Source organism: Opisthorchis viverrini (genome assembly GCF_000715545.1).
Source record: "Opisthorchis viverrini unplaced genomic scaffold opera_v5_57, whole genome shotgun sequence".
Taxonomy (NCBI): Eukaryota; Metazoa; Platyhelminthes; class Trematoda; order Opisthorchiida; family Opisthorchiidae; genus Opisthorchis; species Opisthorchis viverrini.
The window spans coordinates 1,172,631-1,187,990 of NW_008751714.1; the positions used below are offsets into that span (position 1 = coordinate 1,172,631).

A 15,360-nucleotide genomic window follows, 5' to 3' on the forward strand; every position below is an offset into this window, starting at 1 on the left:
CGACAGCTATCACGTCCAATGCATAGTTACCCACACTACTTACCAACAAATCATACATCGTCTCCATCAGCAACCTATCTCTTACTAATATTGTCTACCTTGAAGTGATGCAATCTGTCTTTTCTATCGTTTTGTTGCCCCACTCTCTTCCGTTGCCAGTGATAAAAAACTACGGCAGCTGGGACCGCCGTTCCTTGTTATGTAGTTCGAGGTTGGCACTGACGAGGTATGGTCTTTAAAGATCAACCCAAAATTCTAAGCTCTTAAAATGAGGCAAACGAAAGCAGTTTACTGTCACAAAACACTCATTCTTTGTGTTACTTACACCAAGGATTTACGCAACGACTTATGGTTGCAGGCGTACCGGTTTACGTGCTAGCAGCTTAGCTGAAGACTGGCTGTTTAGATGTGCCTTAATCTGTTCGCTGAGCTAGGCAATTGGCTTGCTGACATTTCGTTTCCAGCCAAGGAGACTTCATTAGTGCGCAGTTGACCACCATGAACGCGAGATTCAGCTGAATTCAGCTGAGTCTCCTGTCAAAACCTAATTTGTGGCCAAGTGAAAGTATTTGTCGAATCATTGTTGATTGTTTTTACTACGCACATTTCGTAGTACCCTATTTTTTGTTTGTTCTCAACTTTCGGACACCAGTTTCGATCTTCATTGATCTTCAGATTTGTTTCCTTTGGTTGTTTGCAGTCGTTTGACACCACCCGCCACAATTTCCAGCCTTTACTCCACTACCTTTGGACATAAATAGTTTTCTTTACTCATATCTAATCATGAGTGAGCCGATGGATTCTTTTGAACTTGGATCTGTATTCTGGGCAAAAGTCGGTTCACATCCGTGGTGGCCATGTATGGTCTACTACACCCCAGATGGTGAATCCTTCATACGTAATACACGTGAGTCTGGAACGTGTAACTTCATTTTCCCATAGACAGGGGTGCATGTTACCATGTTCAATTCCTAGGCCCATTAGTCGAACGGGCTTGGGTTTATCCAAATAATCTGATACCTTTTAATGGTAAGAAAAAATTTGATGAGTATGTGCAGGAGAAGCTGAAGTCCTGCAAGGACAAAAACGTAAGTCTTTTCTAACGTGCATGTGAGGCCTTTTTCCGCTAGGAGAAAAGCAAATTCGACTCCAAGTCTACTTCAAGTAGTCGTAATATCTGGGTTCAATCTTGGCGGGAAGCAGAAGAGGCTATGAACATGCCACCAGATAAACGTATTGAGAAATTTGGGAAAATCGCGGTGGATAAATCACGGCATATAAGCAAAACGGAAGAAAGTAATTCTACCGTCTGTCGTTTTTATTCAAATTTCAGACGAGCTTCTTAAACTAATGGCAAACGTTCCTTTGACTGCTGAGGAAGAAGCAGAAGCGCTTGAGACTTATGTACATCAAGAGTCGGAATCGCGGATTTCAAAGAATCCTGATTTGGACCGAGTTGCCTTGGAGGAAGAACTTAAAGCTCAGTGGCCTGCCTTTGACATTAGCACAAAGCGCAGTTACCTTCAAAACAAACTGGGATTATTCCAATCTTCTGCCCAGGTGATCCATTCAGATGATTGCTTAACATTTTCTGCTGTTTACTCTTTTTTTCTGTCTTCACACTACTTATCCATTGCCTAGAGCACATACTGAGTTTGTTAACAGCACTGTAACATTGCGTACCGACCTGTGCCACTTTGGTGTAATCGTGGTCATCCATCACGAGCACAAGTCAGTTTTGGCAGCGATGTTTTTGTACCTAAATCTGTTAACCTGATACCTCTATCTGACAGGCACTTTTAGTCCAGTTCACGAGAACTGACTCCTACATGAGGGTGGCCCGGCCTGATGAGTACTCATGAAGTTTCTGGGAGGTTGGGACTGAATTTTGGCATGCTGGGATGGTTTGTGCGCCACCATGTCCCATGGAGCCATAGTACGAGTTGCTTGTGTGACACTCGCAGTCTTTCATAGTAAGTTGATCAAGGGAGCACAGGCAGCTTAATACTGGTCCTCGTCTTAACTAGGTCCACCCGGTTGGAAAGCAGAACGTTCATATTGACTTTTTGTTTCAAGGCCAAACTACTCTGATTGTTATACGCCAACCACCGCTGCCTTGTATTCGAGTCTTTGTATTGAAGGCTTTGGTTGTAAGGCGGTAGTGGTCCCCTCATCTAGGTTTTGGATTCTTGGCAATACCTCAGCCTGCATATAACCGCTGTCTGTACAACCCATCACTTGGCACCTGTATGGATCTCTCGAAAGCCAGAAACATGCTGCCTTCACTTGCACTTTGCCATCCATTCACCACTGAGAACTGCTAGTTTTCCGTAGTTCTTTCGAAACACATATAGAAGCTGCAACTGTGCGTGTGACCGATCAGACAGCTTTTAATACTAAGCCTACCAGAATCCTGAAGCTGAACTCGTTTGACATGTCAGAAATTGTTTAACAGCTGCTGTGTGGCGCAATCGGCGCATGTGAGATGTTTAAATGATTCTAAATCCTAAACGGAAACGTAAGGAAATAGCGTTCGTGTGACTATCTAGGGCTTGTCCCTATCTGACTTGCCCCTAGGCACCACAGAACAAACGTAGCAGAATTTGGTAACTAAACCCCATGGCTTTTAAGGAAGCTTTGTAATGTCCGCCGGGAATCAATCAGGAAATGGGCTACTTGACAGTTGATGGTCACGAGTATTCTTGTGCCGCAAGTGGAATAGATACATGTTGAGTCCATCTGGACAGTGTTTTGGCCTCATTTCACCTAGTTAACCACTCGTGATCGTGTTCAACAACCGAGATTTACCACAACTCACACCTGACCAAGTCACCCCTCCTTATGCCGAACTGAACGTATGTAGGTTTAACAGTTTCGAAAAAATTCAAGGGGCTTTTTGGGTTTTGTACAAGTTATCTTTCAATAAAAGTAAAAACTGAAAGTGAATACTCAAAGTTTCAAAACGAATCTGACTTGATGTTAAAATGCAAGTAGCAGCTGACAGGATGAGAAAATACACTACTGATAGGGAAAAAGTGTATTCTCTGTGACAAGTAAGCTGATGCATCTTCACCTTCATTCGTGCGACTGAGAGTAAGTCAGGTTCAAGCATGTTCCAAGGGATTAGGACACAATGTTTTCAAGCGACTGCTCGTTTTAATGGAGTTGTCTCCCCTTTCGAGTGTTCTCAACAGGCGAACAGATTTTGCAAGTGGCATATGCAAGTCCCCTAAAGTACCTCAGACTGAAAACTACTGTGAATTCGTTCTATATCACTTGATCCTATCATCCTCGCTAGTTTCAGTTTTTCCAGCTAATCAGTGATGCTCCTGGCGTAAGCTATGACTTCAAGCCAGAATCGTCGTAACATCATAGGCTTTTCCACACTTCATCCCAACAAGAAAGAAGTCGTTATATTCAAATCTTAATTGGGACAGAAGACTTGAATAGGGCGAAAATCGCAAACTGGCATGATCACACTTTTTCCATTTTCAAGTCTGATAGACCGAAACGGAAGAGTTCAGTGAGCATCGAGTTTACTCCGAAGCCCTGTCTGAAGAAATCAAAGGACGAAACATCCGCAACCAAGCCACATAAAGTAAGTATGTTTTCGAAGCTTTATTTTTCAGTCCTGTTGTGAATTTGCAGTACCGTGGTACTTTTATCGTCACTTCATATGCAACTTGTTAGTAGCCTGTCGAAGAGTATCAGGACGTGAACAGATTGGATGTGCATGTTACGCAGTTTGCAATATTCTCTTCAGACCGGATAACCTTGCTTCTACTATGTTGCTTAACATTTGCATAGTACTTTCTCCCTGACGAATTCGATTGCCCATCATTGATGATCCCTCCAAAATAAGTCCGCATTTTCGGCCTTTTCGAATTTATTGTGGAGGAGGAAGGGGTAATGAAAAAACAAATTGATAAGCCATTCTGATTCTAACCTCCAGTAGCATTTTTGGTGATATCAATCCGAATCGCCAGTCAAAGGGTCTTTTTCTATCATCACATCATTGAGTTGCCCATTGACCTTTTAAGAAAAGAAATTTATCACGACCAACCTGCGTCACAAGTGTCACGGTGCCAGTGCTAGTCTCGAAACGGATATTTGAGTCATGTTGATTTCTACCTGAGTTAATCATATGGCACAGAAGCTGTGCTCATAGGTTCAGGACTATTATTTTTTGTCATCGAAGATAACTCACACAACTCACTGAGCTTCAACTGGCTGCACATGGTGTGGGCTGTGGGGTCATTTTTATCTCGATTGGATGGTTTGAATTTAGTCGTGATCTGTCTTTTCCGTCAGACATCCACTGTTCTGTCGATCACAGTCAGTCTTCTTCAATGCTCACTCCCCAACCTCACCACATTATCGGGACTCATGTGTATTGCTATTTTTGCGTGAAAATAATCCTTTATGTTTTATCTTTCCTCTGTCCATTACTGTAGAAGAAACCCACAGACGGGTCTGCAAAAAGCGGCGACGAACCACGCGAGTTGGACATCGAGATCCATCGTCTTATCGTCTCTCCGGCGCAATATCGGTGGCAGCCAGTATGTCCCGCGTGTGAAGTCTACTCCAATGTTCCCGGTCAAATGGTGAAATGCCTCGGCCCTTGTGGCCGTTTGGTACACCCATCCTGCATGCGATACAAAACACCGCCACCACCAGGTATATTCCAGCTCTTCTTCATCCCCAGTACTGTTGAAATTGTACCCTTCGAATTCACTTCGCGCTCCGTCAGTAATCCGAATGTATACATCTTACTGGTTTAGGTTAATTTGGGTCACGACTACCAGAGCAACTCTCATTTGTTCAATATAAGGCAATCGTTTACTTCAGGAACCATAATTAACTCACAGAAACGAAATTCTACAACCGTCGATAGCTTAACTGACCGAATATTCCCGCAGGTCAAAATAGAGTGATGCTGCTTAACTTGTGCTGTACACCGTTTTATGACTTTCACGGCTCACAACTGAAAGTTCATGTCGCCGGATCCTTGCACATCATAATTCAATCACCAAACCTGGACGAATTTGTGTGACATTGTTCGTTATGGTTATTGCAGTGAGAGGTGAAAATATATAGAAAACACTACTACAAACGGTAAACTATCGTGCCTCGCGTTAACATAACTTTCGTTTGTAAGTTCTTAGGTGTCCAATCTGGTGTTCAAGTACGAAATAAGCCAAATGAAGCTTCGAAGACCACGATTGCCGGATGAACTCTTGGAATTTCGTGGTCTGTCTAGGAGTTCACAACATCCCTATAAGTAATATCGTAATCAGGGCGAATCCGTAGCTTACTTTCGTGCATCTTTGTAGGTGTATAAATATGCTGCAATGTGTACTTGTATACCGATTCCATGGGCTTACTGGCGAGGTTCAGCAGGTTGGGATGTGTCCAGCTTTCATCTAAACGATGTCATTTCTGCAAAGGTTGGGCTTTATGTCCATTTTTCGCCATTCAACAAAAGGTATGAAAAGTCTGAGTTTTTTTATGTAGAACACCGCACTTACCCTCAATTTGTAGACAAAATGTTCGAAATAGCAAGTAGTATTGTCCTTCATGCTCTGTTTCCCTAATTTCTTTTTTCAATGGTTCAATCCTAACTAGTCAACCACCTTTTTCTTTCCAGATAACAACCGTCCAGACAAGTTCAAGTGCTCTGAATGCTTGAGTGGTGATTATCTTTGCACTATCTGTGGTAAACCGGCAGACCCAAAGGCAAAAGGAAATCTGAATTGCCTGTATTTATGTCCAGTACGTTTCTGTCACATTCATTAGTTTGTTTATATTGTGTGAATCCACAGCTAATTCACGTAGCGAACATTTCCCCTCCAGTCACTTCATATGAGAGTATGAGCCCAACCTTTTAAATGTTTAGGCAGTCTACTGGTAGCAAAAACCTTAACAAGCTGTTTCATAGATTCTTTGAGATTCGAGCCTGTTTTCCTTAAACGCATGACTGGAAACCCACACAGTGGGGTGATATGATTCCGGATCTATCTGTCACGTCGAACGATGCGCGTCACAAGTAATCTACGATGCGGTTGGCGCTGAACTGTGTGTGTAACCCGATATAAACCCGAAGGAATTATCATCATCATCAAAGACAGCAACATCAGTGTTGGCACTGATGCTTCACTGCCGCACAACTATTATCATTTATTTTTGAAGAGCATGGTTACAAACGTAAAAAGTGAGTGCAAGCGATGAATGCGAAAGAGTAACAGGAGAATATGGGAGAAAAGAGAGAAACGTCTCATTCGAGATCATGCCAAGGGCAGTGCCAGTCTGATGAGGTGAATCCCAAAGTATGTGTATGTGTATGTATGTGTATATACATACATATAACTATATTAAAAGCCCTAGAGGTAAAAGAAGAGAAAAAGAGTGAGGGAGGGAGGGGACCTAGTGCTGGCCTATGTCAAGCAGACTGAAGTGTCTACCGGTGGATGGACAAAGGCGAACCCCTCTAAATGTATCAGAACGTTCAACTGATGGTCTTCAATTATTAACTCAGGTGGGACCTACTAAGTGCACCAGTTACGTGCTTGTCCTATTGTTCGATTTATTCTAGTGTTCCCTCTTGATAAAAATTAGTTCAATTTTTTTTCGTTTTTGAAGCTACCTGACCGTTTCTGGATCCATTTCTTGGAGAGCTTTATTATCGGTACCCGACCTAGTAGCAGTTAACAAAGATTACAATACTCGACCAAACCTACCTTTAAACCAGCCAGGTTTGTTTGTGTACCTCTTTCCGAAAGGATTAACCCATCTGACCGTCATTAATAAGGAATCCTTTCGAAATGAAATCATTGGTAGCTTCTAGTTGAATATGATAATAAGTTCAGACAAGAAAATAAGAACGACCTGAGATTGAATCAGAGTGGGCAAGCACCACTTGCTATTGAACTGCGTCACAGGACAACTTCAGGTGATGTCCACGGCCCTCATTGGTTTGTTTGTCGAAGAAGATAGGTAGGTTCTGCGAGGAAAGGCTGGAAGCCCGTCATCTATTATTTACAGGGAGCGGATGAGCCTGCTCCTGGTAAATCGAAGCCCGAAATATGAAAATAGATTTGTGCTGGAGAATACAAACGAGGGCAAACTGGTGAACAAGGTGTAAGTTTATGACTAACCCTCTGGCAAAAACGCATATCAAAGTTTTGGAACACCGTTCTGAGTGATGGTGAGTGATTAAGTACCTACCTTATGACCTCACTTGTAAAACCCTTTATTGATTGTGTATTTCATACATGGAACCACGTGTCTATGTTCCTCAATGGTGCAGTTCTGTTTGAAACGTCTGTGCACAACGAACAATGAAGAAAGCTCTCCCCTCAGGAGAACCCAACTGCCGGCTTGAGAATCGCTTTTTAACCAAAACAGGAAATATGGACTACGTACAATATATCTGAGAAGGAGGTATTTTTAGTTCGCACCACCGATGTCACCAGCTAAAGTATTATCAATGTCATGTACAACCTTTGTTGTTGTGTGTAAAATCATCTAAACCCTTCAGCAGGCTGGCTGAAAGAGGAAGTCGTCCACGGTACAGCATTTTCAGTTTCAAGTGCTGAAGCGTCGTTCTAGCTTCAACCCGACTTGTAAAACACAGAAAATGCTCCCTTGTCTTTGAGCCATGGTGAAAGTCGGCAGCATTGATAGTTGGAAGTTGATTCATCATCATCATCGATAGCCAAACATCAGTGTTCAACATCTATGCTCCACTGACGTACAGCCATGATTTATTTGAAAGCCTTATTGTAAAGAGAAGAGTGAAGTTGGACGGGGGAGGGACTTAGTGCTAGCTTACCACAATCATTCCGAGGTGCATATAAATCCGGGCACTCACTCAGGCGATATGGATAGAAACTGACGACGAGTATACCACTGACATCGGTTGGCAGCCATATCTTGTAGTGTCTGCAACCAGGCACAGTGAGGATCACGCGGTCCCCGTCCTGGAAGGCGAGTAGCACAGACAGCACCCAAGCGTTACCTGATCTCCTTCATACTCCTCTGCCACCTCTCTGTTTATGCCACTCTGAATTGGGCGTGGAAAACAGCACTATCTTCGGCAAACGATGGTTCGGAATACGCAACACATGTCCCAACCAACGCAGCTTCTGATGCTGGACACATTCTTCAATGGAAGTACTCGTTGCACAACCGAAAACGCGCTTTCCAACTGCCTCATTTGATTTCAGAATATCGTCATGTTTGTTCGCGCATCCATAGACTACTTGGTTACCTTTGTTTTTCTAACGTTCGGCATAGGGGCACTTTGGGTTGCACTTTTTTGATTGTGGAGAAAATCTAACCTGTGTTTTCGATATTCGCTAACGATGGCTGAATGATACGCAATTTTCAACTTGCTGGTTGAAAGATATGTTATGTTTGTTCACTACGTTCTTTATCCACACCGATCCACTTGCTGTGCGTATCACCATAAGTGAATGCACATGAGGGTTTATCATCCGGTCTGTCGTCTCTACTTCTAAGTCCACTACGTGACAGCTCCTTCAGTGTCCAATGACAAGCGTTGATGGAAGATGCAATGATTGTGGTTCGGCAGTGGACACCCTTTCTCCATGAGCGACCTACTTTGAATCGCGTTGGTCATCCCACACTATTTGTTTTCCTGCTGTAGGTTCGTGATTGTGGTCGACATTTTCATCGAGATTGCGCGCTCGAATGGCCGGGAACCGTATGTAGACCATCCCTATCCGAGCACAAAACGAGTCGTTCCTCCGCCTTCCAGTTGATTCGCTGTCCTGCACACTGCTGCCAGACCTGCTGGTTGGAACGAGACCCGTCTGCTCCCCAGCCGACCACATCAGAGACTCCTCTGCTTCAGTGTGTGCGGTACGTTTGAGTGCCATACTTCCCGGTTTCCTGAAATTTTCTTTTCTGACGGTTTGCATCCATCCACAACCATATTATACTGTTGAATATTTTTGTTCGTGTGTGCAGAGAGAAGCCAGAATCGTAACCTTGACTCGTTTCCAAACTCGCCGATAGTGATACTTTTTGCTACTGTGGTGCATGAATACTGATAAAGCATACTGATACCCATGAGGCGGCCTGGTGCAGCACTTTCAGTTGAAGGAGAACATCCTGAACGATAGGTCCAGCTGGCATTCATTCGGATATCCCGTAGAAACTAAGTTTTTGCGCAAATGGATGTACTTTTCTAATGCTGGTACTCAGTTTAAGCAACAAAACTCGTGAAGAAAGTAAGTTCTGTCGTGAACGACCTTACGAGTTGGACCCATTGCCGTAACACGGTATCGGTTATTGTGAATGGGGCAATCATCATACTGGTCTTCGAAACAGATGATCTCATTTCAGTATGGGATTCCGTGTTTACTTGCTTCTGCACTGGGCAGAAGGCACCGTCAGTGCAGCGTTCGCTTGAAGTGTCCTTATCTCAGCTGGGTATCCATCGATTCCTTATAATTTGTTCTACTCAATTATTTCAGGTAGTCTGTCTTTATTTTACCCTCACGTCTCCATCTTGCCATCACTCCCTTGACTACCTTACGGTCAAGCATGTAGTACGATGGCGTCACTATTTTTACAATCGGGTGTAAACATCACCACTTTGTTTGTCCTGTTGGTTGATGAGATAAAGGGTGGTACTTTTTCCAGTAACCAACAATGATGGTTTAAAGGCGCTTTTAACTCTGTGAACCGTCATGCATCATGACACTATCCATGAAGCAAAGCTATCCTCCATTAGCTCTTGGCCTTCTGTATGGCGCTGTACGACATCTCCTGAGGGCGCCTGAATGCCTATGGGAAGCTTCCACGTGAGTCCACTACATCAAGTGATGTCAAGCAAGGCTGTCCTGTTTTACCTTTCCCCTCCAATTCACCATCGATATGATTATGGAGACTCACCCTCGGTCTTCAACGGGTCGAGATAATCCATCTGTTCGTTCACAGGTATTGAATGAACAAAAAACAGCTCTTCTTGGAACTAATGCCATGGTAACTTAGACAACATCAAATAATCTAAATAATTGTACCTCGGTTAGGTATGCGCTTCACACCTGCAAAGTGTGGAGTGTTAATGCAAGATTGAGGGGGCTAAAAGGTGGTAGTGTGCTGTCACTGGTTCTTTCACATGTTGTAATTAACACCGGTGTGGCTCCTTAGGAGTCCATGAAATGGGGCCCTATAGTCGAGAATGTGAACCAATCCCGAACACATTAGTTTAAGTCCCATTTAAGTTGGGTGGTGGTAGTTATTTGGATGAAATTATGCAGGTATTGGATGGTGTTGAATTTCTTTGCTGAATTACTATACAGTCAATCTGTTTATTAGCTATAAACCGTGTACCATAGATATACTGGTTCCAGCTGTCGCATCTTCGATCATCGGAAAGTAGAAGAGTGCGGGAGATACGGCCAAGCCTTTGAAGTAATGATATGTTCAGTTAACTAGCACTGGCACCACTTACTGCGTGATTGGTCCATATCTGCTACTGTCATTGTCCACTGATGAGTTGAGTCTCAAGGCCTCCTTCCAGAGGGCGACAGTAGTCGAACCGATTAGGTTTACTGGTTAGAGTTTTCATACTTCGCTGCCAGACTATACTGTGTCCACTGTTCGGTCGCTTCCACTCAGCACAGGTCTGGATGAAAAGAGCGCTGCGAGGCAGACGGTCTTCTGACATGCGGAGAATGTCCTAACCGCCGTAACTTACGAAGCATGAGTAACTCATCTATCGCGAGAGAGTTCCTTCTTCCTGTTACCATCTGGACCATCAGCATTGCTAATACGTTCTCCCACCGGACCTGACTAATGCTTCGGAGACAATGATGGTCAAACACTGACATCTTTCATATGTCCTCTGCGCTGTCTCTGATGCATGAAGCAGTGTGGGTCGCAACCAGTGTAAAATCTGCCCTTGAAAAACTGATGTCACTTCGGCACCATAGGTATCGGAGGTTGGCAAAAGCTGTCCTGGCCTTCCAGATTCAAGAAGTAATCTCATCAACCACATCCCCAGAACTTATACAGTGTTGTGTACGACGAGGGTTGGGGTGCAGAATGACAATGGAAAAGACTGAGGGCCCGAAAGCCAGGCTTTATTCATCCAAAACTTTGACACTGAGAGCTGAAAACGGAAGAAAGTGATTTAGCAATAAATGATGAAACGTTTGAAAAACAGTGCAAATATACAGCATTCACCCCCCGCAGAGATGAAAGTTCTCAATAGTTTGATTTATAGTTGAATAATGTCAGGCCTCTCTGTTGCGCAGGACATACGGCCGTGTCTGCTGTTGTTGTATAACCAATGGGTGTTCAGAAGAATTCGACATTTCACTTTCCGAAGCAGAGTCAGATAGTTCCGGCTTAATAAATGAATCAGCGTTGGACTGCGGTTGCTGCTGTTCGGATGCTGGAGCACATCCGAAATCTGCTGAAGGCGCCAGGTGGCGTAGGGAGACCGTTTCTTCCATGCCGTTAGGGCGTCTGACATATGCGTACTCAGGGTTACATTCCAGGAGCTCGACCTCTTCGACTAGGGGGTCGTACTTTGAAGATCGTGTGTTTCGCCGCATCAAAACTGGTCCTGGCGAAAGCAACCACTGTGGCAAGGACGTACCGACTGCGGATTTTCGATTGTGATGAAACATCCGCTCGTGTGGAGTAGCATTGGTGGCCGTGCACAACAAAGAACGAATCGAGTGGAGAGCGTCTTGTAAAACGGCTTCCCAGTGACTGATTTGAAGACCCTTTGATCGTAATGAAAGCGTAATAGCCTTCCACAAAGTTCCATTCAATCTTTCCACCTGGCCGTTCCCCCTTGGATTATATGGAGTGGTCCGACTGGTGGCTACACCTTTTTCATGAAGAAATCGTTTGATCTCATCCGAAATGAATGATGAGCCACGATCCGAATGCACGAAACTTGGCAGGCCAAATGTGGCGAACAGTGGCACAAGGCATGATATCACCGTAGACGAACTGATATCTGGACATGCATAGGCGAACGGAAAACGGGAATATTCGTCTACGATCGTCAGTAGATATTTGTTTCGAGTCGTCGAAGGCAGTGGTCCCTTAAAGTCAATGCTTAAGCGTTCAAACGTTTGTGTGGCTTTAATGAGGGTACCGCCAGATGACTTGAAGAAACGTGGTTTTAGTTCCGCACACACTTGACACTGCTTAATGACGAGTCGGATATCCTCTAGGGAGAATGGTAGATTCTTGGCACGAACGAAATGCATCATGCGTGTTGCTCCAGGATGACACAGGGTTGTGTGTAAGCGTTTTAGATCCAGGTTAGATGAAGTGTTCGCACAGACACTTCGAGAAAGCGTGTCAGCAGCTTTGTTTTCTATGCCTGGTCTGTAGGTAACGTCAAAAGAAAAAGGCGACAACTCCATCCGCCACCGTTGGATTTTGTCATTTTTTATTTTCCCTTTTTGTTGTGTTGAGTACATGAATGCAACGGATCGCTGATCAGTTATGATTTTAAAATGGGTCCCGAGTAGGTAATGCCTCCATTTGCGCACTGCTTCGACAATTGCGCAAGCTTCTTTCTCAATAGCGGAATGGTGTTTTTCGCTGGCAGACAGTGTACGTGAGAAGAATGCGACCGGTCTGCCATCTTGATTGAGTGTAGCAGAAATCGCGACATCAGATGCATCAGTTTCGAGCACCAAAGGTATTCTCGGGTCGATAGTGACCAAGGCTGCATCCATCAACTCCTTTTTCAAACTTTCAAATGCTTTTATAACAGATTCAGGGACAGGAAAGGTTGTATTGTGAGTGATTGGGTAGATCTTATCCGAGAAACGGCTTATCCAACGAGAATAGTACGCGAACAATCCTACCACTCGTTGTTGAGACTTGATGTCGTTCGGAACGGGCAGTTCTTGCAATACCTTGAAGCGTTCAGGGTCTGGTTTGATGACACCTTCAGTAATTTCATAGCCGAGGAGTCTGAGCTTAGTGGTGGAAATCGTGCTTTTATCGTGATTTAACTGAAGGCCGTACTTTTGTGCTACGGTGAGGAAAAGCTGGAGGTTTCGATCATGTTCTTCTTGATTCTTTCCACAAATGGTAACATTATCCACATACGCATATGTCCCGGTAAGTTGTTCGGCGCGTATTATGTCATCCATTACCCTTTGAAAACAGGCTACCCCATTCGTTACTCCGAAAGGTATTCGACGGAACTGATAGAGGTTGTTGCAAGCCTCAAAAGCCGTGTAGATTCTGTCGCTTTCTTTAATGGGTATCTGATAATACGCACTTTCAAGATCAAGCGTGCTGAAAATACGATATTGAGCTATTTTAGTACTTAAATCTTCAAGTCTGGGGAGCGGATAAGCGTCTAGTTGCGTAAATCGGTTTATAGTTTGACTATAGTCAACCACCATTCGCTTCTTCTGTCGTTCATTTGTCGTGACGAGCACTTGCGCTCTCCATGGGGACTTCGAGGGTTCAATGATGTGTTGGTCAAGTAAACGCTTTACTTCAGAAGCAATGAAGGCCTCGTCGTCTGCAGAATGTCGCCTGGACTTTATGGCGATTGGCTTACACCTTGGGTCAATATGCTCGAACAAAGTGGGAGGTTCAATTTTGGCAGCAATTAGACCACAAAGGGAAAAAGAAGGTTTGTCACCGTTGAATGAGATTTCCAGGGACTTATGAAGCTTAAGAAAGTCATGTCCTAGCAAAATATCTGCACAGAGGTCACGTAATACTGAAAACTTGAAAGAGGGATACTTGTTTTGTTTGTGTTGCAACGTTAAAAAGCAATGTCCAAGAGTAAAGCTTTTGTGCTGGATAGATGCCAAAGTTATCTCAGATGACGATGGTAGTACAGACCACTTGTTACGACGGACTACCTTTTCGGAAATGAAACTTTCTGAGCTACCAGTATCAACAAGAGCTCGAAGCGGGACACCATTGGCTTTCACATCGGTGACTGCTTCTTTTAGACACTCGGGAGCCGCTGCAGTGACGCAAGATAGCGCACTTGAAACAGATGAGGTGTTCCGCGGACCAGTAGATCTGCATACCTTTTGAAAATGCCCTTTCTTCCCACAGTTTTTGCAGGTCGCATCTTTAGCGGGGCATTTATATCTCGGGTGACGAGCATAGCCACAGAAGAAACATGAAGACCCCACACTGGCAGCAGTCGCCTGCTCGTGCGATGACGTTTGAGAACGTGGGGACTTTGGCGGGTCGTTCGATACGGTGGCACAGGGAAGTTGAGTGTTCGGCAAAAACGACAACGACTGTTTTTGCGCTAGTTCGAGGGACTTTGCATGGTCGTACGCGGTTTTAAAATCCAGCGACTTATGTTCCAGCAGTCTCTGGCGTATAGTATTGGAATAAAGTCCGCTAATAAACGCATCTCGCAACGCTTCATCGGTATGCTGTTCTGCACTGACGGCTGTAAAGCGGCAGTCTGGCAATAAACTGCGAAGCTTCTGCACAAACTGATCAAGGTTCTGAGCTCCGTCCTGTTTACAAGTGTTCAAAAGATGCCGTGCAAAAACTTCATTTTTCGGCTGTACGTAAATTTCTCGCAAGGTTTCGATGGCTGATTCATAGTCTTTGCAGTCTTTGATGAATCGGTAAACACTAGGGGAGACGTAATTGAACAATGTTTTCAGTTTATCTGGTGAATGAGAACCGATTAACTCTAGGAAGTTTGTGAAAGTACAAAACCAATGCTCCCAGGTATCTGCCGAGTCTTGAGTATTGGGGTCGGTATCGAATCGTACGTAATATAATAATCGATCCATTGTTCGAAAAAGACTTTTTTGGATGAATAAATTGTTGTGTACGACGAGGGTCGGAGTGCAACGACGAATGACAATTCTTGAGTATTGGGGTCGGTATCGAATCGTACAGTACGTAATAATCGATCCATTGTTCGAAAAAGACTTTTTTGGATGAATAAATTGTTGTGTACGACGAGGGTCGGAGTGCAACGACAATCAGAATGACAATGGAAAAGACTGAGGGCCCGAAATCCAGGCTTTATTCATCCAAAACTTTGACACTGAGAGCTGAAAACGGAAGAAAGTGGTTTAGCAATAAATGATGAAACGTTTGAAAAACAGAGCAAATATACAACATACAGCTGCCCAGGTGAACAACTTTATCTACCACATTGATTGGCTCACCTGCAAGCATGAAGTTTGGGTTTGGTCCCACCGAGTCTTGTAGCCGCACTTTACGCTTTGCATGTGTGGTGAACATTCCAAACTGTTCGGCGGAATTATTTGGGTTATTTAAAATGGCCTGTGATTTTGAGCGATCTGAACGCGTGAGAGCAATAACGTTCGCAAACTCAGTCTTTGAGCG

General features: G+C 44.1%; 1 protein-coding gene across 1 annotated transcript in view; it reads left to right on the plus strand.

Moving 5' to 3' along the window:
* Positions 1-1,333: 1,333 nt before the first annotated feature.
* The window catches only part of T265_13347 (hypothetical protein), a gene marked incomplete at both ends in the record, with an annotated part of 35,627 nt that continues 21,600 nt past the window's right edge, over positions 1,334-15,360 (plus strand). Inside the window, 5 exons of the mRNA XM_009168458.1 lie at positions 1,334-1,560; positions 3,497-3,598; positions 4,455-4,677; positions 5,648-5,772; positions 8,669-8,883. Coding sequence (XP_009166722.1) covers positions 1,351-1,560; positions 3,497-3,598; positions 4,455-4,677; positions 5,648-5,772; positions 8,669-8,883 — 875 coding nt within the window. The remainder of the gene's footprint in view (positions 1,561-3,496; positions 3,599-4,454; positions 4,678-5,647; positions 5,773-8,668; positions 8,884-15,360) is intronic.